Source organism: Coturnix japonica, chromosome 17 (genome assembly GCF_054131305.1).
Source record: "Coturnix japonica strain WE chromosome 17, WE-NBRP24, whole genome shotgun sequence".
Taxonomy (NCBI): Eukaryota; Metazoa; Chordata; class Aves; order Galliformes; family Phasianidae; genus Coturnix; species Coturnix japonica.
Window position 1 is genome coordinate 562,809 of NC_140679.1, and position 23,467 is coordinate 586,275.

Genomic DNA, 23,467 nt, shown 5'->3' on the forward strand with positions numbered 1-23,467 from the left:
CTCTATGGGGTCTATGGGGTCTCTATGGGGTCTCTGTGGGGCTCTATGGGGTCTATGGGGTCTATGGGGTCTATGGGGCTCTATGGGGTTATGGAATCTCTGTGGGGCTCTATGGGGTTTCTATGGGGTCTCTATGGGGATCAATGGGGTCTATGGGGTCTCTATGGCCTCTATGGGGCTCTATGGGATCTCTATGGGGTCTCTATGGTGCTCTATGGGCTCTATGGGGCTCTATGGGGTCTCTATGGGGCTCTATGGGGTCTATGGGGTCTATATGGGGTTCTATGGGGTCTCTATGGGGCTCTATGGGGCTCTATGGGGTCTCTATGGGGTCTATGGGGTTATGGGTTCTCTATGGGGTCAGTGGGGTTATGGGGTCTCTGTGGGGCTCTATGGGGTCTCTATGGGTCTCTATGGGGTCTCTATGGGCTCTATGGGGTCTATGGGGTCTCTATGGGGTCTCTATGGGGCTCTATGGGGTCTATGGGGTCAGTGGGGTCTCTATGGGGCTCTATGGGGTTGTGGAATCTGTGGGGCACTATGGGGTCTCTATGGGGTCAGTGGTGTCTCTATGGGGCTCTATGGGGTCTCTATGGGGTCTCTGTGGGGCTCTATGGGGTCTCTTTGGGGTCTATGGGGTCTCTATGGGGCTCTATGGGGTCTATGGGGTCTCTATGGGGTCTCTATGGGGCTCTATGGGGTCTATGGGGTCAGTGGGGTCTCTATGGGGCTCTATGGGGTTATGGAATCTGTGGGGCTCTATGGGGTCTCTATGGGGTCTCTATGGGGCTCTATGGGGTATATGGGGCTCTATGGGGTATATGGGGCTCTATGGGCTCTATGGGGTCTCTATGGGGCTCTATGGGGCTCTATGGGGCTCTATGGGGTCTATGGGGTCTATGGGGTCTCAATGGGGTCAGTGGGGTCTATGGGGCACTTATGGGGTCTCTATGGGGTCTCTATGGGGCTCTATGGGGTCTATGGGGTTATGGGGTCTCTATGGGGTCTCTATGGGGTCTCTATAGGCTCTATGGGGCTCTATGGGGTCTCTATGGGGCTCTATGGGGTCTCAATGGGGCTCTATGGGGGCTCTATGGGGTCTATGGGGTCTCAATGGGGTCAGTGGGGTCTATGGGGCACTTATGGGGTCTCTATGGGGTCTCTGTGGGGCTCTATGGGGTCAGTGGGGTTATGGGGTCTCTATGGGGTCTCCATGAGGTCTCTATAGGCTCTATGGGGCTCTATGGGGTCTCAATGGGGCTCTATGGGGTCTCTATGGGGCTCTATGTGGTCAGTGGGGTCTATGGAGTCTATGGGGTCAGTGGGGTTATGGGGTCTATGGGGTCTATGGGGTCTCTATGGGCTCTATGGGCTCAATGGGCTCTATGGGGTCTATGGGGCACTTATGGGGTCTCTAAGGGGTCTCTATGGGGCTCTATGGGGTCTCTGTGGGGCTCTATGGGGTCTCTTTGGGGTCTCTACCGGGCTCTATGGGGCTCTATGGGGGTCTATTTGGTCCATTGGGGTCTATGGGGTCTCTATAGGCTCTATGGGGCTCTATGGGGGCTATGGGGTGTCTATGGGGTCTATGGGGTCTCTATGGCACTCTATGGGTTCTATGGGGCTCTATGGGGTCTCTATGGGTCTCTATGGCCTCTATGAGGTCTCTATGGGGTCTATGGGGCTCTATGGGGTCAGTGGGTGCTCTATGGGGTCCTTATGGGGGCACTATGGGGTCTATGGGGCTCTATGGTGTCTATGGGGTCTCTATGGTCTCTATGGGGTCTATGGGGTCTATGGGGCTCTATGGGGTCTATTGGGGTCTCTATGGGGTCTATGGGGCTCTATGGGGTCTATGGGGTCTATGGGGTCTCTATGGGGTCTATGGGGCTCTATGGGGCTCTATGGGTCTCTATGGGGTCTATTGGTCTCTATGGGGTCTATGGGGTCTATGGGGTCTATTGGGCTCTATGGGGTCTATGTGGTCTCTATGGGGTCTATGGGGTCTATGGGGCTCTATGGGGTCTATGGGGTTCTATGGGGTCTATGGGGCTCTATGGGGTCTATGGGGTCTCTAAGGGGCTCTATGGGGTCTATGGGGCCTATGGGGTCTATGGGGTCTATGGGGCTCTATGGGGTCTCTATGGGTCTCTGTGGGGTCTATGGGGCTCTATGGGGTCTATTGGGGTCTCTATGGGGTCTATTGGGCTCTATGGGGTCTCTATGGGGTCTCTATGGGGCACTTATGGGCTCTATGGGGTCTATGGGGCTCTATGGGGTCTATTTGGGGTCACTTCTGTCCCCCCCAGGTCCCGGTGCTCCATTGGACTCCAACAGAGACAAGTAAGTGGGGGATCAGTGGGGTCTATGGGGTCTATGGGGTCTATGGGATCTATGGGGTCAGTGGGGTCTATGGGGTCAATGGGGTCTATGGGGTCTATGGGGTCAATGGGATCAATGGGGTCTATGGGGTCAATGGGATCTATGGGGTCTATTGGGGTCTATTGGGGTTTATTGGGGTCTATTGGGGTCTATTGGGGTCTATGGGGTCCATTGATTTCAATGGGGTCTATTGGGGTTTATTGGGGTCTATTGGGGTCTATCGGGGTCTACTGGGGCCTATTGGGGTCTATTGGGGTCTATTGGGGTCTATGGGGTCCATTGAGTTCAATGGGGTCTATTGGGGTTTATTGGGGTCTATTCGGGTCTATTGGGGTTTATTGGGGTTTATGGGGTCTGTTGGGGTTTCTTGGGGTCTATGGGGTCTATTGGGGTTTATTGGGGTCTATTGGGGTCTATTAGGGTCTATTGGGGTCTATTGGGGTCTATGGGGTCTATGGGGTCTATGGGGTCTATGGGGACTATTGGGATAAATGGGGTCCATTGATTTCAATGGGGTCTATTGGGGTTTATTGGGGTCAATGGGATCTATGGGATCTATTAGGGTCTATTGGGGTTTATTGGGGTCTATTTGGGTTTATTGGGGTCTATGGGGTCCATTGAGTTCAATGGGGTCTATTGGGGTCTATCGGGGTCTATTGGGGTCTATGGGGTCAATGGTGTCTATTGGGGTCTATTGGGGTCCGTTGATTTCAATGGGGTCTATTGGGGTCTATTGGGGTCTATGGGGTCTATTAGGGTCTATTGGGGTCTATTGGGGTCTATTGGGGTTTATTGGGGTCTACTGGGGTCTATTGGGGTCAATGGTGTCTATTGGGGTCTATTGGGGTCCGTTGATTTCAATGGGGTCTATTGGGGTCTATGGGGTCTATGGGGTCTATGGGGTCCATTGATTTCAATGGGGTCTATGGGGCCTATGGGGTCTATGGGGTCCATTGATTTCAATGGGGTTTCTTTGTTGCTGACCCTACAGGCCGACGTTGGATCAGCCCCAAAGCAGCTTCCAGATCATCCCCCCTGTGCGATGTCAGTGCGGCCCCATAGCCACCCCATAACAACATCCCTGACCCCATAACAACATCCCCGACCCCATAACATCACCCTATTGTATCCCTGACCCCATAACAACATCCCCGACCCCATAACATCACCCTATTGTATACCCGACCCCATAACAACATCCCTGACCCCATAACAACATCCCTGACCCCATAACAACATCCCTGACCCCATAACATCCCCAACCCCATAACAACATCCCTGACCCCATAACAACATCCCCAACCCCATAACAACATCCCCGACCCCATAACATCACCCTATTGTATCCCTGACCCCATAACGTCCCCGACCCCATAACATCACCCTATTGTATCCCCGACCCCATAACAACATCCCTGACCCCATAACAACATCCCCGACCCCATAACATCCCCGACCCCATAACATCACCCTATTGTATCCCTGACCCCATAACAACATCCCCGACCCTATAACATCCCCGACCCCATAACATCCCCGACCCTATAACATCCCCGACCCCATAACATCACCCTATTGTATCCCTGACCCTATAACATCCCCGACCCCATAACATCACCCTATTGTATCCCTGACCCTATAACATCCCCGACCCCATAACATCACCCTATTGTATCCCTGACCCTATAACATCCCCGACCCCATAACATCACCCTATTGTATCCCTGACCCTATAACATCCCCGACCCCATAACATCACCCTATTGTATCCCTGACCCTATAACATCCCCGACCCCATAACATCACCCTATTGTATCCCTGACCCTATAACATCCCCGACCCCATAACAACATCCCTGACCCCATAACAACATCCCCAACCCCATAACAACATCCCCGACCCCATAACAACATCCCTGACCCCATAACATCCCCGACCCCATAACAACATCCCCAACCCCATAACAACATCCCCGACCCCATAACAACATCCCCGACCCCATAACATCCCCAACCCCATAACATCCCTGACCCCATAACAACATCCCCAACCCCATAACAACATCCCTGACCCCATAACGTCCCCAACCCCATAACAACATCCCCGACCCCATAATGTCCCCAACCCCATAACATCCCTGACCCCATAACATCCCCGACCCCATAATATCACCCTATTGTATCCCTGACCCCATAACGTCCCCAACCCCATAACGTCCCCATAACCCTTATGGGATGTCCCTTATAGGGTCTCTTATGGGGTCCCTAATGGGTTCCCTTATGGGGTCCCTATGTTGTCCCTTATGGGGTCCCTTATGGGGTCCCATATAACCCCCCTCATCTGACCCCATAACCCCTATGGGATCCCTTATGGGTTCCCTTATGGGGTCCCTTATGGGATGTCCCTTATGGGTTCCCTTATGGGGTCCCTTATGGGGTCCCTTATGGTGTCCCCTATGGGGTTCATTATGGGGTCCCTTATGGGTTCCCTTATGGGGTCCCTTATGTGGTCCCTTATGGGGTCCCTTATGTGGTCCCTTATGGGGTCCCTAATGGGTTCCCTTATGGGGTCCCTTATGGGATGTCCCTTATGGGGTCCCTTATAGTGTCCCTTATGGGGTCCCTTATGGGATGTCCCTTATGGGGTCCCTTATGGGGTCCCTTATGGTGTCCCCTATGGGGTTCATTATGGGGTCCTCTATGGGGTCCCTTATGGGGTCCCTTATGGGGTCCATTATGGTGTTCCTTATGGGGTCCCATATAACCCCATATCCCCCCATATAACCCCCCATCTGACCCCATAACCCCTATGGGGTCCCTTATGGGTTCCTTTATGGGGTCCCTTATGGGGTCTCTTATAGGGTCCCTTATGGGGTCCCCTATGGGGTCCCCTATGGGATCCCTTATGTGGTCCCTTATGGGGTCCCTTATGGGTTCTCTTATGGGGTCCCTTATGGGGTCCCTTATGGGGTCCCCTATGGGGTCCCTTATGGGGTCCCTTATGGTGTCCTTTATGGGGTCCCTTATGGGGTCCCTTATGGGGTCCCTTATGGGTCCCTTATGGGGTCCCTTATGGGATGTCCCTTATGGGGTCCCTTATGGTGTCCCTTATGGTGTCCCTTATGGGGTCTCTTATGGGGTCTCTTATGGGGTCCCTTATGGGGTCTCTTATGGGGTCCCTTATGGTGTCCTTTATGGGGTCCCTTATGGGGTCCCTTATGGGGTCCCTTATGGGTCCCTTATGGGGTCCCTTATGGGATGTCCCTTATGGGGTCCCTTATGGTGTCCCTTATGGTGTCCCTTATGGGGTCTCTTATGGGGTCTCTTATGGGGTCCCTTATGGGGTCTCTTATGGGGTCCCTTATGGTGTCCTTTATGGGGTCCCTTATGGGGTCCCTTATGGGGTCCCTTATGGGTCCCTTATGGGGTCCCTTATGGGATGTCCCTTATGGGGTCCCTTATGGTGTCCCTTATGGTGTCCCTTATGGGGTCTCTTATGGGGTCTCTTATGGGGTCCCTTATGGGGTCTCTTATGGGGTCCCTTATGGTGTCCCCTATGGGGTCCCTTATGGGGTCCCTTATAGGGTCCCTTATGGGGTCCCTTATGGGTCCCTTATGGGGTCCCTTATGGGATGTCCCTTATGGGGTCCCTTATGGTGTCCCTTATGGTGTCCCTTATGGGGTCTCTTATGGGGTCTCTTATGGGGTCCCTTATGGGGTCTCTTATGGGGTCCCTTATGGTGTCCCTTATGGGGTCCCTTATGCGATGACCCTTATGGGGTCCCAAATAACCCCATATCCCCCCATATAACCCCCCATCTGACCCCATAACCCCTATGGGGTTTCTTACGGGGTCCCTTATGGGGTCTCTTATGGGGTCCCTTATGGGGTCTCTTATGGGGTCCCTTATGGGGTCCCTAATGGGTTCTCTTATGGGGTCCCTTATGGGGTCCCTTATGGGGTCCCTTGTGGGGTCCCTTATGGGGTCTCTTATGGGGTCCCTTATGGGATGTCCTTTATGGGGTCCCCTATGGGGTTCATTATGGGGTCCCTTATGGGGTCCCTTATGGGGTCCCTTATGGGATGTCCTTTATGGGGTCCCTTATAGGGTCCCTTATGGGGTCTTTTATGGGTCCCTTATGGGGTCCCTTATGGGGTCCCTAATGGGTTCTCTTATGGGGTCCCTTATGGGGTCCCTTATGGGATGTCCCTTATGGGGTCCCTTATAGGGTCCCTTATGGGGTCTCTTATGGGTCCCTTATGGGATGTCCTTTATGGGGTCCCCTATGGGGTTCATTATGGGGTCCCTTATGGGGTCCCTTATGGGGTCCCTTATGGGATGTCCCTTATGGGGTCCCTTATGGGGTCCCTTATGGGGTCTCTTATGGGTCCCTTATGGGGTCCCTTATGGGATGTCCCTTATGGGGTCCCTTATAGGGTCCCTTATGGGGTCTCTTATGGGTCCCTTATGGGATGTCCCTTATTGGATGTCCCTTATAGTGTCCCTTATGTTGTCCCTTATGGGATGTCCCTTATGGGTTCCCTTAAGGGGTCCCTTATGGGGTCTCTTATAGGGTCCCTAATGGGTTCCCTAATGGGTTCCCTTATGGGGTCCCCTATAGGGTCCCCACCCCATAGCTGTGCCCCTATTGTCCGCAGACCCCTCCCACGTCCCCCCCCAGCTCTATGGGGCGGCACCGGAGACGATCCCGATCCCGAACCAGAACCTGAACCCAAAGCTCTCGTGGGTCACAAGGGGACATGGAGATATAGGGTGAGGATATGGGGTCTATGGGGTCTATGGGGTCTATGGGGTCTATGGGGTCTATGGGGGCAATGGGGTCTATGGGGTCTATGGGGTCTATGGGGTCAGTGGGGTCTATGGGGGCTATGGGGTCTATGGGGGCAATGGGGTCTATGGGGTCTATGGGGGCAATGGGGTCTATGGGGTCTATGGGGTCTATGGGGTCAGTGGGGTCTATGGGGGCTATGGGGTCTATGGGGGCAATGGGGTCTATGGGGTCTATGGGGTCTATGGGGTCAATGGGGGCAATGGGGTCAATGGGGGCTATGGGGTCAATGGGGTGTATGGGGACAATGGGGGCTATGGGGACAATGGGGTCTATGGGGTCTATAGGGTCTATGGGGACTATGGAGTCAATGGGGTGGATATGGGGTCTATGGGGTCAGTGGGGGTGTATGGGGTGTATGGGGTGTATGGGGTCAGTGGGGGCTATGGGGTGGATATGGTGTCTATAGGGTCAATGGAGTCTATGGGGGCAATGGGGTCTATGGGGTCTATGGGGGCAATGGGGTCTATGGGGTCTATGGGGGCTATGGAGTCAATGGGGTCAATGGGGGCTATGGGGTGGATATGGTGTCTATAGGGTCAATGGGGTCTATGGGGTCTATGGGGTCTATCAGGGCTAAGGGGTCAATGGGAGCTATGGGGTCAATGGGGGCTATGGGGTCTATGGGGTCAATGGAGGCTATGGGGTCAATGGGGGCTATGGGGTCTATGGGGTCAATGCGGACTATGGGGTGGATATGGTGTCTATAGGGTCAATGGGATCTATGGGGTCAATGGCGGATATGGGGGCTACCGGGGCTATGGGGTCTATGGAGGCTATGGGGTCTATGGGGTCAATGGGGTTCTATGGGGTCTATGGGGGCAATGGGGTCTATGGGGGCAATGGGGTCTATGGAGTCTATAGGGTCAATGGGGTGGATATGGGGTCAGTGGGGTCAATGGGGTCTATGGGGTCTATGAGGTCTATGGGGGCAATGGGGTCAATGGGGTCTATGGGGTCTATGAGGTCTATGGGGTCTATGGGGGCAATGGGGTCAATGGGGTCTATAGGGTCAATGAGGTCTATGGAGTCTATAGGGTCAATGGGGTGGATATGGTGTCTATAGGGTCAATGGGGTCTATGGGGGCTATGGGGTCTATGGGGTCTATGGGGTCTATCAGGGCTAAGGGGTCAATGGGAGCTATGGGGTCAATGGGGGCTATGGGGTCTATGGGGTCAATGCGGGCTATGGGGTGGATATGGTGTCTATAGGGTCAATGGGATCTATGGGGTCTATGGGGTCAATGGGGTCTATGGGGGCTATGGGGTCAATGGGGTCAATGGGGTGGATATGGTGTCTATAGGGTCTATGAGGTCAATGGGGTCTATGGGGTCAATGCGGGCTATGGGGTGGATATGTTGTCTATAGGGTCAATGGGGTCTATGGGGTCTATGGGGGCAATGGGGTCAATGGGGGTCTATGGGAGCTATGGGGTCAATGGGGTCTATGGGGTCAATGGGGGTCAATGGGGGTCTATGGGGTCGATGGGGGCTATGGGGTCAATGGGGGTCAATGGGGGCTATAGGGACAATGGGGGCTATGGGGGGGATATGGTGTCTATAGGGTCAATGGGGGTCTATGGGGTGAATATGGGGTCAGTGGGGGGGATATGGGATCATTTGGGTCTATGGGTGCTATGGGGTCAATGGGGGCTATGGGTTCTATGGGGTCAATGCGGGCTATGGGGTGGATATGTTGTCTATAGGGTCAATGGGGTCTATGGGGTCTATGGGGTCAGTGGGGGCTATGGGGTCTATGGGGTCTATGGGGTAATTGGGGTCAATGGGGTCAATGGGGTGGATATGGGGTCTGTGGGGTCAATGGGGTCAATAGGGCCATATGGGTCCATTTTGGATCCATTTGGGGCCATTTTGGGCTGATTTGGGGTGATTTTAGGTCCATTTTAGGGCCATTTTGGGGTCAGGGATCCATTTAGGGTCCCTTTGGGTCCATTTTGGGCTGATTTGGGGTGATTTTGGGTCCATTTGGGTCCATTTTGGGTCCCTTTGGGTCCATTTTGGGCTGATTTGGGCTGATTTTGGGTCCATTTTGTCCCCAGTTCCCCCCAACTCCCCCATCAGCCCCGAATCTCCACCAGCAGAACGGAACCAGACAGAGGTGGGTCACGGCCCCATAGATCCCATTACATCCCATTAAACACCATTACATCCCATTAAGATCCCATTAAGGTCCCATTAAATCCCATTAAATACCATTAAATCCCATTAAGGTCCCATTAAATCCCATTAAGTTCTCATCAAATCCCATTAAATCCCATTAAGATCCCACTGATTCCCATTAAGATCCCATTAAATCCCATTAAATCCCATTAAATCTCATTATGATCCCATTCAGATCCCATTAAATCCCATTAAGATCCCATTAAGATCCCATTAAGATCCCATTAAATCCCATTAAATCCCATTACATCCCATTAAGGTTCCATTAAATCCCATTAAGATCCCATTAAATTCCCTTAAGATCCCATTGATTCCCATTAAATCCCGTTAAATCCCATTAAATCCCATTAAGATCCCATTACATCCCATTAAATCCCATTAAGATCCCATTAAATCCCATTAAGATCCCATTACATCCCATTAAATCCCATTAAGATCCCATTAAACCCCATTAAATCTCATTATGATCCCATTCAGATCCCATTAAATCCCATCAAATCCCATTAAGGTCCCATTAAGATCCCATCAAATCCCATTAAGATCCCATTAAATCCTGTTAAGATCCCATTAAATCCCATTAAATCCCATTAAATCCCATTAAGGTTCCATTAAATCCCATTAAGATCCCATTAAATTCCCTTAAGATCCCATTGATTCCCATTAAATCCCATTAAGATCCCATTAAGATCCCATTGATTCCCATTAAGATCCCATTAAATCCCATTAAATCTCATTATGATCCCATTGATTCCCATTAAGATCCCATTAAGATCCCATTAAATCCCATTAAGATCCCATTAAATCCCATTAAGATCCCATTAAATCCCATCAAATCCCATTAAGATCCCATTAAGGTCCCATCAAATCCCATTAAATCCCATTAAATCCTGTTAAGATCCCATTAAATCCCATTAAATCCCATTAAATCCCATTAAGGTCCCATTAAGATCCCATTAAATCCCATTAAGGTCCCATTAAACCCCATTAAATCCCATTAAATCCCATTAAATCCCATTATGATCCTTTCAAATCCCATTAAATCCCATTAAATCCCATTAAATCCCATTAAGGTCCCATTAAGATCCCATTGATTCCCATTAAGATCCCATTAAATCCCATTAAATCCCATTAAATCCCATTAAATCCCATTACATCCCATTAAGGTCCCATTAAACCCCATTAAATCCCATTAAATCCCATTAAATCCCATTACATCCCATTAAGGTTCCATTAAATCCCATTAAGATCCCATTAAATTCCCTTAAGATCCCATTGATTCCCATTAAATCCCGTTAAATCCCATTAAATCCCATTAAGATCCCATTACATCCCATTAAATCCCATTAAGATCCCATTAAACCCCATTAAATCTCATTATGATCCCATTCAGATCCCATTAAATCCCATTAAATCTCATTAAGATCCTATCAAATCCCATTAAATCCCATTAAATCCCATTAAATCCCATTAAGATCCCATTGATTCCCATTAAGATCCCATTAAATCCCATTAAGATCCCATTAAACCTCATTAAATCTCATTAAGATCCCATAGATTCCCATTAAGATCCCATTAAGATCCCATTAAATCCCATTAAATCCCATTAAGGCCCCACTGATTCCCATTAAGCCCCATTGACCCCATTAAGGCCCCACTGATCCCCATTAAGGCCCCATTGATCCCCATTAAGCCCCATTGATTCCCATTAAGACCCCATTGATCCCCATAGCTGCCCCATAGATCCATATTAATCCCCATTGACCCCATAGATCCTCATTAAACCCCATAGATACCCATAGATCCCCATTGACCCCATAGCTACCCCATAGCTGCCCCATAGATCCCCATTGACCCCATAGATACCCCATAGATCCCCATAGCTACCCCATAGATCCCCATAGTTGCCCCATAGATCCCTATTAAGCTCCATTGACCCCATAGCTGCCCCATAGATCCCCATTAAGCCCCATTAAACCCCATAGATCCCCATAGCTGCCCCATAGATCCCTATTAATCCCCATTGACCCCATAGATCCCCATAGATCCCCATTGACCCCATAGCTACCCCATAGCTACCCCATAGCTGCCCCATAGATCCCCATAGATCCCCATTGACCCCATAGATACCCCATAGATCCCCATAGCTACCCCATAGATCCCCATAGTTGCCCCATAGATCCCTATTAAGCCCCATTGACCCCATAACTGCCCCATAGCTGCCCCATAGATCCCCATTAAGCCCCATTAAACCCCATAGATCCCCATAGCTGCCCCAGAGATCCCTATTAATCCCCATTGACCCCATAGATCCTCATTAAACCCCATAGATACCCATAGATCCTCATTGACCCCATAGCTACCCCATAGCTACCCCATAGCTGCCCCATAGATCCCCATAGATCCCCATTGACCCCATAGATACCCCATAGATCCCCATAGCTACCCCATAGATCCTCATAGCTGCCCCATAGATCCCCATTAAGCCCCATTAAACCCCATAGATCCCCATAGCTGCCCTATAGATCCCTATTAATCCCCATTGACCCCATAGATCCTCATTAAACCCCATAGATACCCATAGATCCTCATTGACCCCATAGCTACCCCATAGCTACCCCATAGCTGCCCCATAGATCCCCATAGCTACCCCATAGATCCCCATAGTTGCCCCATAGATCCCTATTAAGCCCCATTGACCCCATAGCTGCCCCATAGCTGCCCCATAGATCCCCATTAAGCCCCATTAAACCCCATAGATCCCCATAGCTGCCCTATAGATCCCTATTAATCCCCATTGACCCCATAGATCCCCATAGATCCTCATTGACCCCATAGCTACCCCATAGCTACCCCATAGCTGCCCCATAGATCCCCATAGATCCCCATTGACCCCATAGATACCCCATAGATCCCCATAGCTACCCCATAGATCCCCATAGTTGCCCCATAGATCCCTATTAAGCCCCATTGACCCCATAGCTGCCCCATAGCTGCCCCATAGATCCCCATTAAGCCCCATTAAACCCCATAGATCCCCATAGCTGCCCCATAGATCCCTATTAATCCCCATTGACCCCATAGATCCTCATTAAACCCCATAGATCCCCATAGATCCCCATTGACCCCATAGATACCCCATAGATCCCCATAGCTACCCCATAGATCCCCATAGTTGCCCCATAGATCCCTATTAAGCCCCATTGACCCCATAGCTGCCCCATAGCTGCCCCATAGATCCCTATAGATCCCCATTGACCCCATAGCTGCCACATAGATCCTCATTAAGCCCCATTGACCTCATAGATCCTCATTAAGCCCCATTGACCCCATTGAGCCCCATTAAACCCCATTGCTGCCCCATAGCTGCCCCATAGATCCCTATTAATCCCCATTGACCCCATAGATCCTCATTAAAGCCCATAGACACCCATAGATCCCCATTGACCCCATAGCTACCCCATAGCTACCCCATAGCTGCCCCATAGATCCCCATAGATCCCCATTGACCCCATAGATACCCCATAGATCCCCATAGCTACCCCATAGATCCCCATAGATCCCTATTAAGCCCCATTGACCCCATAGCTGCCCCATAGCTGCCCCATAGATCCCTATAGATCCCCATTGACCCCATAGCTGCCCCATAGCTGCCCCATAGATCCCTATAGATCCCCATAGATCCCCATAGCTGCCCCATAGATCCCCATTGTCCCCACAGTGTCCCCCACGTGCGGCCCTGAGAGTGAGGATGACTACAGCAACGAGGTGTACGCCTCCGGATACGTGTGAGTGTCTCCTATGGTGTGGTGTTGTGTTGTTGTATCATTGTATCACTGTTGTGTAGTTGTGTTGTTGTATCATTGTATCACTGTTGTGTAGTTGTGTAGTTGTGTAGTTGTGTAGTTGTGTTGTTGTGTTGTTGTATCACTACAGCAACGAGGTGTACGCCTCCGGATACGTGTGAGTGTCAGTGTTGTATCACTGTGTCCTTGTATCATTGTGTAGTTGTGTAGTTGTGTAGTTGTGTCATTGTATCACTGTTGTGTAGTTGTGTAGTTGTGTCATTGTATCACTGTTGTGTAGTTGTGTAGTTGTGTCATTGTATCACTGTTGTGTAGTTGTGTAGTTGTGTAGTTGTGTAGTTGTGTTGTTGTGTTGTTGTGTAGTTGTGTAGTTGTATCATTGTATCACTGTTGTGTTGTTGTGTAGTTGTGTTGTTGTGTTGTTGTGTTGTTGTGTAGTTGTGTAGTTGTATCACTACAGCAACGAGGTGTACGCCTCCGGATACGTGTGAGTGTCTCCTATGGTGTGTAGTTGTGTTGTATCATTGTGTAGTTGTATCACTGTGTCCTTGTATCATTGTGTAGTTGTGTAGTTGTATCATTGTATCGCTGTAGTTGTGTAGTTGTGTTGTTGTGTTGTTGTATCACTACAGCAACGAGGTGTACGCCTCCGGATACGTGTGAGTGTCAGTGTTGTATCACAGTGTCCTTGTATCATTGTGTCACTGTTGTGTAGTTGTGTAGTTGTGTTGTTGTGTTGTTGTGTTGTTGTGTTGTTGTGTTGTTGTGTTGTTGTGTAGTTGTGTAGTTGTATCATTGTATCACTGTTGTGTAGTTGTGTAGTTGTGTCATTGTATCACTGTTGTGTAGTTGTGTAGTTGTGTAGTTGTATCATTGTATCACTGTTGTGTAGTTGTGTAGTTGTATCACTGCAGCAACGAGGTGTACGCCTCCGGATACGTGTGAGTGTCTCCTATGGTGTGGTGTTGTGTAGTTGTATCATTGTATCGCTGTAGTTGTGTAGTTGTGTAGTTGTATCACTACAGCAATGAGGTGTACGCCTCCGGATACGTGTGAGTGTCGGTGTTGTATCACTGTGTCCTTGTATCGTTGTGTCACTGTTGTGTAGTTGTATTGTTGTGTTGTTGTGTAGTTGTGTTGTTGTGTAGTTGTGTAGTTGTATCACTACAGCAATGAGGTGTACGCCTCCGGATACGTGTGAGTGTCTCCTATGGTGTGTAGTTGTGTAGTTGTATCATTGTATCACTGTTGTGTTGTTGTATCACTGTGTCCTTGTATCATTGTGTGGTTGTATCATTGTGTGGTTGTATCATTGTATCCTTGTATCACTGTGTCATTGTGTGGTTGTATCATTGTGTCATTGTGTGGTTGTATCATTGTGTCATTGTGTGGTTGTATCACTGTGTCATTGTGTCGTTGTATCATTGTGTCAGTGTGTTGTTGTATCATTGTGTGGTTGTATCATTGTGTTGTATCACTGTGTAGTTGTGTAGTTGTATCATTGTATCACTGTTGTGTAGTTGTGTCATTGTGTGGTTGTATCATTGTGTCATTGTGTGGTTGTATCATTGTGTCACTGTGTGGTTGTATCATTGTGTCATTGTGTGGTTGTATCATTGTGTCAGTGTGTTGTTGTATCATTGTGTGGTTGTATCATTGTATCATTGTGTTGTTGTATCATTGTGTGGTTGTATCATTGTATCATTGTGTTGTTGTATCACTGTGTAGTTGTGTAGTTGTATCATTGTTGTATCATAGTGTAGTTGTATCACTGTTGTGTCATTGTGTAGTTGTGTCATTGTATCACTGTTGTGTAGTTGTGTAGTTGTGTCATTGTATCACTGTTGTGTAGTTGTGTAGTTGTGTCATTGTATCACTGTAGTTGTGTAGTTGTGTCATTGTATCACTGTAGTTGTGTAGTTGTGTAGTTGTATCATTGTATCGCTGTAGTTGTGTTGTTGTGTAGTTGTGTAGTTGTATCACTACAGCAACGAGGTGTACGCCTCTGGATACGTGTGAGTGTCGGTGTTGTATCACTGTGTCCTTGTATCGTTGTATCACTGTTGTGTAGTTGTGTTGTTGTGTAGTTGTGTTGTTGTGTAGTTGTGTAGTTGTATCATTGTATCACTGTTGTGTTGTTGTGTAGTTGTATCATTGTATCACTGTTGTGTAGTTGTTTCATTGTGTAGTTGTATCATTGTATCACTGTTGTGTAGTTGTGTAGTTGTATCATTGTATCACTGTTGTGTTGTTGTGTAGTTGTGTCATTGTATCATTGTTGTGTAGTTGTGTAGTTGTATCATTGTATCACTGTTGTGTAGTTGTGTAGTTGTATCATTGTATCACTGTTGTGTTGTTGTGTAGTTGTATCACTACAGCAACGAGGTGTACGCCTCCGGATACGTGTGAGTGATGGTGTTGTATCACTGTGTCCTTGTATCATTGTGTCACTGTTTTGTAGTTGTATCGTTGTGTTGTTGTGTTGTTGTGTTGTTGTATTGTTGTATCATTGTATCACTGTTGTGTAGTTGTGTAGTTGTGTAGTTGTATCACTACAGCAACGAGGTGTACGCCTCCGGATACGTGTGAGTGTCTCCTATGGTGTGGTGTTGTGTTGTTGTATCATTGTATCACTGTTGTGTTGTTGTGTTGTTGTGTAGTTGTGTCATTGTTGTGTTGTTGTGTAGTTGTATCACTACAGCAACGAGGTGTACGCCTCCGGATACGTGTGAGTGTCGGTGTTGTATCACTGTGTCCTTGTATCGTTGTGTAGTTGTTGTGTTGTTGTGTAGTTGTATCATTGTATCACTGTAGTTGTGTAGTTGTGTAGTTGTATCATTGTATCACTGTTGTGTAGTTGTGTCGTTGTATCATTGTATCGCTGTAGTTGTGTAGTTGTGTTGTTGTGTAGTTGTATCACTACAGCAACGAGGTGTACACCTCCGGATACGTGTGAGTGTCAATGGTGTATCACTGTGTCCTTGTATCATTGTGTCCTTGTATCACTGTGTGGTTGTGTAGTTGTGTAGTTGTGTAGTTGTATCATTGTATCACTGTAGTTGTGTAGTTGTGTAGTTGTGTAGTTGTATCACTACAGCAACGAGGTGTACGCCTCCGGATACGTGTGAGTGTCAGTGTTGTATCACTGTGTCCTTGTATCATTGTGTAGTTGTGTAGTTGTGTAGTTGTGTAGTTGTGTAGTTGTGTTGTTGTGTAGTTGTGTTGTTGTGTTGTTGTGTAGTTGTATCATTGTATCACTGTTGTGTAGTTGTGTAGTTGTATCACTACAGCAACAAGGTGTACGCCTCCGGATACGTGTGAGTGTCTCCTATGGTGTGTAGTTGTGTTGTTGTATCATTGTATCACTGTTGTGTAGTTGTGTTGTTGTGTTGTTGTGTTGTTGTGTAGTTGTGTAGTTGTATCACTACAGCAACGAGGTGTACGCCTCCGGATACGTGTGAGTGTCTCCTATGGTGTGGTGTTGTGTTGTTGTATCGTTGTATCACTGTTGTGATGTTGTGTTGTTGTATCGTTGTGTTGTTGTGTTGTTGTGTTGTTGTGTAGTTGTGTAGTTGTATCACTACAGCAACGAGGTGTACGCCTCCGGATACGTGTGAGTGTCTCCTATGGTGTGGTGTTGTGTTGTTGTATCATTGTATCACTGTTGTGTAGTTGTGTTGTTGTGTTGTTGTGTTGTTGTGTAGTTGTGTAGTTGTATCACTACAGCAACGAGGTGTACGCCTCCGGATACGTGTGAGTGTCTCCTATGGTGTGGTGTTGTGTTGTTGTATCATTGTATCACTGTTGTGTAGTTGTGTTGTTGTGTTGTTGTGTCATTGTATCACTGTTGTGTAGTTGTGTTGTTGTGTAGTTGTGTTGTTGTGTTGTTGTGTAGTTGTGTAGTTGTATCACTACAGCAACGAGGTGTACGCCTCCGGATACGTGTGAGTGTCTCCTATGGTGTGTAGTTGTGTTGTTGTATCATTGTATCACTGTTGTGTTGTTGTGTTGTTGTGTTGTTGTGTAGTTGTGTTGTTGTGTAGTTGTGTAGTTGTGTAGTTGTGTAGTTGTATCACTACAGCAACGAGGTGTACGCCTCCGGATACGTGTGAGTGTCTCCTATGGTGTGTAGTTGTGTAGTTGTGTCATTGTATCACTGTTGTGTAGTTGTGTAGTTGTATCACTACAGCAACGAGGTGTACGCCTCTGGATACGTGTGAGTGTCTCCTATGGTGTGTAGTTGTGTTGTTGTATCATTGTATCACTGTTGTGTAGTTGTGTTGTTGTGTTGTTGTGTAGTTGTGTAGTTGTATCACTACAGCAACGAGGTGTACGCCTCCGGATATGTGTGAGTGTTTCCTATGGTGTGTAGTTGTGTTGTTGTATCGTTGTATCACTGTGTAGTTGTGTAGTTGTGTAGTTGTGTTGTTGTGTAGTTGTGTAGTTGTATCACTACAGCAACGAGGTGTACGCCTCCGGATACGTGTGAGTGTCTCCTATGGTGTGGTGTTGTATCATTGTATCACTGTTGTGTTGTTGTGTTGTTGTGTAGTTGTGTTGTTGTGTAGTTGTATCACTACAGCAACGAGGTGTACGCCTCCGGATACGTGTGAGTGTCTCCTATGGTGTGTAGTTGTGTTGTATCATTGTGTAGTTGTATCATTGTATCACTGTGTAGTTGTATCACTGTGTCAGTGTGTTGTTGTTGTGTAGTTGTGTCCCTATAGTTGTGTGGTTGTATCATAGTTGTGTAGTTGTGTCCCTGTAGTTGTTGTGTAGTTGTGTTGTTGTGTCCCTATGGTTGTGTGTAGTTGTTGTGTGATTGTATCATTGTGTAGTTGTGTCCCTATAGTTGTTGTGTAGTTGTGTAGTTGTGTAGTTGTTGTGTCCATATGGTTGTGTATAGTTGTTGTGTAGTTGTGTAGTTGTATCATTGTGTGGTTGTATCACTGTGTTGTTGTATCATTGTGTCCTTGTATCATTGTGTAGTTGTGTCCCTATAGTTGTGTAGTTGTGTAGTTGTGTCCCTATAGTTGTGTGTAGTTGTGTCCCTATAGTTGTGTAGTTGTGTCCCTATAGTTGTGTGTAGTTGTGTCCCTATAGTTGTGTGTAGTTGTGTCCCTATAGTTGTGTGTAGTTGTTGTGTCCCTATAGTTGTGTAGTTGTGTCCCTATAGTTGTGTGTAGCTGTGTCCCTATAGTTGTGTGTAGTTGTGTCCCTATAGTTGTGTGTAGTTGTGTCCCTATAGTTGTGTGTAGCTGTGTCCCTATAGTTGTGTGTAGTTGTTGTGTCCCTATAGTTGTGTAGTTGTGTCCCTATAGTTGTGTGTAGTTGTGTCCCTATAGTTGTTGTGTAGTTGTGTCCCTATAGTTGTTGTGTAGTTGTGTCCCTATAGTTGTGTGTAGTTGTTGTGTCCCTATAGTTGTGTGTAGTTGTGTCCCTATGGTTGTCTATAGTTGTTGTGTAGTTGTGTAGTTGTACCATTGTGTAGTTGTGTAGTTGTTGTGTCCCTATAGTTGTTGTGTGGTTGTGTAGTTGTTGTGTCCCTATGGTTGTGTGTAGTTGTGTAGTTGTATCACTGCATAGTTGTGTTGTTGTGTCCCTATAGTTGTTGTGTAGTTGTGTAGTTGTGTCCCTATAGTTGTGTAGTTGTTTCATTGTGTGGTTGTATCATTGTATCACTGTTGTGTAGTTGTATCACTGTGTCGTTGTATCATTGTATCACTGTTGTGTAGTTGTGTCCTTATAGTTGTGTAGTTGTGTCCCTATGGTTGTGTAGTTGTATCATTGTATCACTGTTGTGTAGTTGTGTAGTTGTGTAGTTGTATCACTGTGTAGTTGTGTAATTGTGTCCCTATGGTTGTGTAGTTGTGTAGTTGTTGTGTCCCTATGGTTGTGTCGTTGTATCACTGTGTGGTTGTATCACTGTGTCGTTGTATCACTGTTGTATCATTGTGTCGTTGTATCACTGTTGTGTAGTTGTGTAGTTGTATCACTGTGTAGTTGTATCACAGCCCCATATAGTTGTGTAGTTGTGTCCCTATGGTTGTGTAGTTGTGTCGTTGTATCACTGTTGTGTAGTTGTGTAGTTGTATCACAGTGTAGTTGTATCACAGTCCCATATAGTTGTGTAGTTGTATCACTGTGTAGTTGTGTAGTTGTGTCATTGTATCACTGTTGTGTAGTTGTGCAGTTGTGTCATTGTATCACTGTTGTGTAGTTGTGTCATTGTATCACTGTTGTGTAGTTGTGTAGTTGTATCACTGTGTAGTTGTATCACAGCCCCATATAGTTGTGTAGTTGTGTCCCTATAGTTGTGTAGTTGTATCATTGTGTAGTTGTATCACTGTGTGGTTGTATCACTGTGTCCTTGTATCATTGTGTCGTTGTATCATTGTGTCAGTGTGTAGTTGTGTAGTTGTATCATTGTGTAGTTGTATCATTATGTAGTTGTATCATTGTGTAGTTGTGTAGTTGTGTCCATATAGTTGTGTGGTTGTATCATAGTTGTGTAGTTGTTGTGTCCCTATGGTTGTGTATAGTTGTTGTGTAGTTGTGTAGTTGTATCGTTGTGTAGTTGTGTTGTTGTGTCCCTATAGTTGTTGTGTAGTTGTGTAGTTGTGTCCCTATAGTTGTGTAGTTGTTTCATTGTGTGGTTGTATCATTGTATCACTGTTGTGTAGTTGTGTAGTTGTGTAGTTGTGTAGTTGTATCACTGTTGTGTAGTTGTGTAGTTGTGTAGTTGTGTAGTTGTGTAGTTGTGTAGTTGTGTAGTTGTATCACTGTTGTGTAGTTGTGTAGTTGTGTAGTTGTGTAGTTGTATCACTGTTGTGTAGTTGTGTAGTTGTGTAGTTGTGTAGTTGTATCACTGTTGTGTAGTTGTGTAGTTGTGTAGTTGTGTAGTTGTATCACTGTTGTGTAGTTGTGTAGTTGTGTAGTTGTATCACTGTTGTGTAGTTGTGTAGTTGTGTAGTTGTATCACTGTTGTGTAGTTGTGTAGTTGTATCACTGTTGTGTAGTTGTGTAGTTGTATCACTGTGTAGTTGTATCACAGCCCCATATAGTTGTGTAGTTGTGTCCCTATGGTTGTGTTGTTGTATCACTGTGTAGTTGTATCACTGTGTGGTTGTATCACTGTGTCATTGTATCATTGTGTCGTTGTATCATTGTGTCAGTGTGTAGTTGTGTAGTTGTATCATTGTGTAGTTGTGTAGTTGTGTCCATATAGTTGTGTGGTTGTATCATAGTTGTGTAGTTGTTGTGTCCCTATGGTTGTGTATAGTTGTTGTGTAGTTGTGTAGTTGTATCGTTGTGTAGTTGTGTTGTTGTGTCCCTATAGTTGTTGTGTAGTTGTGTTATTGTGTCCCTATAGTTGTGTAGTTGTTTCATTGTGTGGTTGTATAATTGTATCACTGTTGTGTAGTTGTATCATTGTGTAGTTGTATCATTGTATCATTGTGTAGTTGTATCACTGTGTAGTTGTGTAGTTGTATCATTGTTGTACCATAGTGTGGTTGTATCATTGTATCACTGTTGTGTAGCTGTGTCCTTATAGTTGTGTAGTTGTGTCCCTATGGTTGTGTTGTTGTATCATTGTATCACTGTGTAGTTGTATCACTATCTGACCTCCCCCCTCCCCCCATAGGAAGGTGCTTCCGGACCCACAGGACTCGACGCAGCAACAACACGACAACGACCAGCCCCACAACCACGGTCACACCCCATAGACACCCATAGAAACCCCATAGAGACCCATAGGGACCCCATAGGGACCCATAGAGACCCATAGAGACCCCATAGACACCCCATAGAGACCCCATAGGGACCCATAGAGACCCATAGAAACCCCATAGAGACCCCATAGAGACCCATAGGGACCCATAGAGACCCATAGGGACCCATAGAGACCCCATAGAGACCCCATAGGACCCCATAGAGACCCATAGGGACCCCATAGAGACCCCATAGGATCCCATAGAGACCCCATAGGGACCCATAGAGACCCCATAGAGACCCATAGAGCCCCATAGACACCCCATAGAGACCCATAGGGACCCATAGAGACCCCATAGAGACCCATAGAGACCCCATAGAGACCCTACAGAGAACTATAGGGACCCATAGCACCCCATAGAGATCCATAGGGACCCATAGAGCCCCACAGAAACCCCATAGAGACCCATAGAAACCCCATAGAGACCCATAGAGATCCATAGAACCCCATAGAGACCCACAGAGACCCCATAGAAACCCCATAGACACCCCAAGAGACCCATAGCGCCCCATAGGGACCCATAGAGCCCCATAGGTCCCCATAGAGATCCCATAGAATGCCATAAATACCATAATGGAACCCCATAGATCCCATAGGGACCCCACAGACCCCATAGAGACCCATAGAGACCCCATAGAGACCCCATAGAGACCCCATAGAGACCCATAGAGACCCATAGAGACCCCATAGAGACCCCATAGGGCCCCATAGAGACCCCATAGAGACCCTACAGAGAACTATAGGGACCCATAGCACCCCATAGAGATCCATAGGGACCCATAGAGCCCCACAGAAACCCCATAGAGACCCATAGGGACCCATAGAGACCCCATAGAGACCCATAGGGACCCATAGAGACCCATAGAAACCCCATAGGGACCCATAGAGACCCCATAGAGACCCATAGGGACCCATAGAGACCCCATAGAGACACATAGAGACCCCATAGAGACCCATAGAGACCCATAGAGACCCCATAGAGACCAATAGAGACCCATAGAGACCCATAGAGACCCATAGGGACCCATAGAGACCCCATAGGGCCCCATAGAGACCCATAGAAACCCCATAGAGACCCTATAGACCCCATAGAGACCCATAGAAACCCCATAGACACCCCATAGAGACCCATAGGGACCCATAGAAACCCTATAGAGACCCATAGGGACCCATAGAGACCCATAGGGACCCATAGAGACCCCATAGAGACCCTATAGACCCCATAGGGACCCCATAGAGACCCCATAGAGACCCATAGAGACCCCATAGAGACCCCATAGGGACCCATAGAGACCCCATAGGGACCTATAGAGCCCCATAGCGACCCATAAAGACCCATAGCGACCCATAGAGACCCATAATAACCCCATAGAGACCCATAGAGACCCATAGAAACCCCATAGAGACCCCATAGAGACCCCATAGAGACCCATAGAAACCCCATAGAAACCCCATAGACACCCCATAGAGACCCATAGGGACCCATAGAGACCCCATAGGGCCCCATAGAGACCCCATAGAGACCCTACAGAGAACTATAGGGACCCATAGCACCCCATAGAGATCCATAGGGACCCATAGAGCCCCACAGAAACCCCATAGAGACCCATAGAAACCCCATAGAGACCCATAGAGATCCATAGAACCCCATAGAGACCCACAGAGACCCCATAGAAACCCCATAGACACCCCAAGAGACCCATAGCGCCCCATAGGGACCCATAGAGCCCCATAGGTCTCCATAGAGATCCCCTAGAATGCCATAAATACCATAATGGAACCCTGTAGATCCCATAGGGACCCCACAGACCCCATAGAGACCCCATAGAGACCCCATAGAGACCCCATAGAAACCCCATAGAGACCCATAGACACCCCATAGAGACCCATAGAAACCCCATAGAGACCCACAGAGACCCCATAGAGCCCCATAGAGCCCCCATTGACCCCTATAGGCCCCATTGACCCCATAGAACCTCCATAGAACCCATAGAGATAGAGCCCCCATTGACCCCATAGAGCCCCATAGAGCCCCCATTGACCCTATAGAGACCCCATAGAGCCCCATAGAGCCCCATAGAGACCCATAGAGACCCATAGAGACCCCATAGAAACCCCATAGAGACCCATAGAGACCCTATAGACCCCATAGAAACCCCATATAGACCGATAGAGACCCATAGAGACCCCATAGGGCCCCATAGAGACCCTATAGAGACCCTATAGAGAACTATAGGGACCCATATCACCCCATAGAGACCCGTAGAGATCCATAGCGCCCCATAGAGACCCCATAGAGACCCTATAGAGACCCATAGAGAGCCATAGAAACCCCATAGAGACCCCATAGACCCCATAGACCCCATAGAGACCCATAGAGCCCATAGAGAACCATAGGGACCCATAGAGACCCATAGAGCCCATAGAGACCCATAGAAACCCCATAGAGACCCCATAGAGACCCCATAGGGCCCCATA

The 23,467-nt window shown here is 47.7% G+C and overlaps 1 protein-coding gene across 2 annotated transcripts in view; it reads left to right on the forward strand.

Moving 5' to 3' along the window:
- LOC146757971 (uncharacterized) overlaps positions 1-23,467 on the forward strand; it is a 39,134-nt gene that overhangs the window by 5,530 nt on the left and 10,137 nt on the right. For both annotated transcript variants that reach the window (XM_085518226.1, XM_085518225.1), the window contains exons 3-8: positions 2,310-2,343; positions 3,374-3,426; positions 7,041-7,155; positions 9,292-9,350; positions 13,131-13,197; positions 20,861-20,928. In XM_085518226.1, coding sequence (XP_085374352.1) covers positions 2,310-2,343; positions 3,374-3,426; positions 7,041-7,155; positions 9,292-9,350; positions 13,131-13,197; positions 20,861-20,928 — 396 coding nt within the window. The remainder of the gene's footprint in view (positions 1-2,309; positions 2,344-3,373; positions 3,427-7,040; positions 7,156-9,291; positions 9,351-13,130; positions 13,198-20,860; positions 20,929-23,467) is intronic.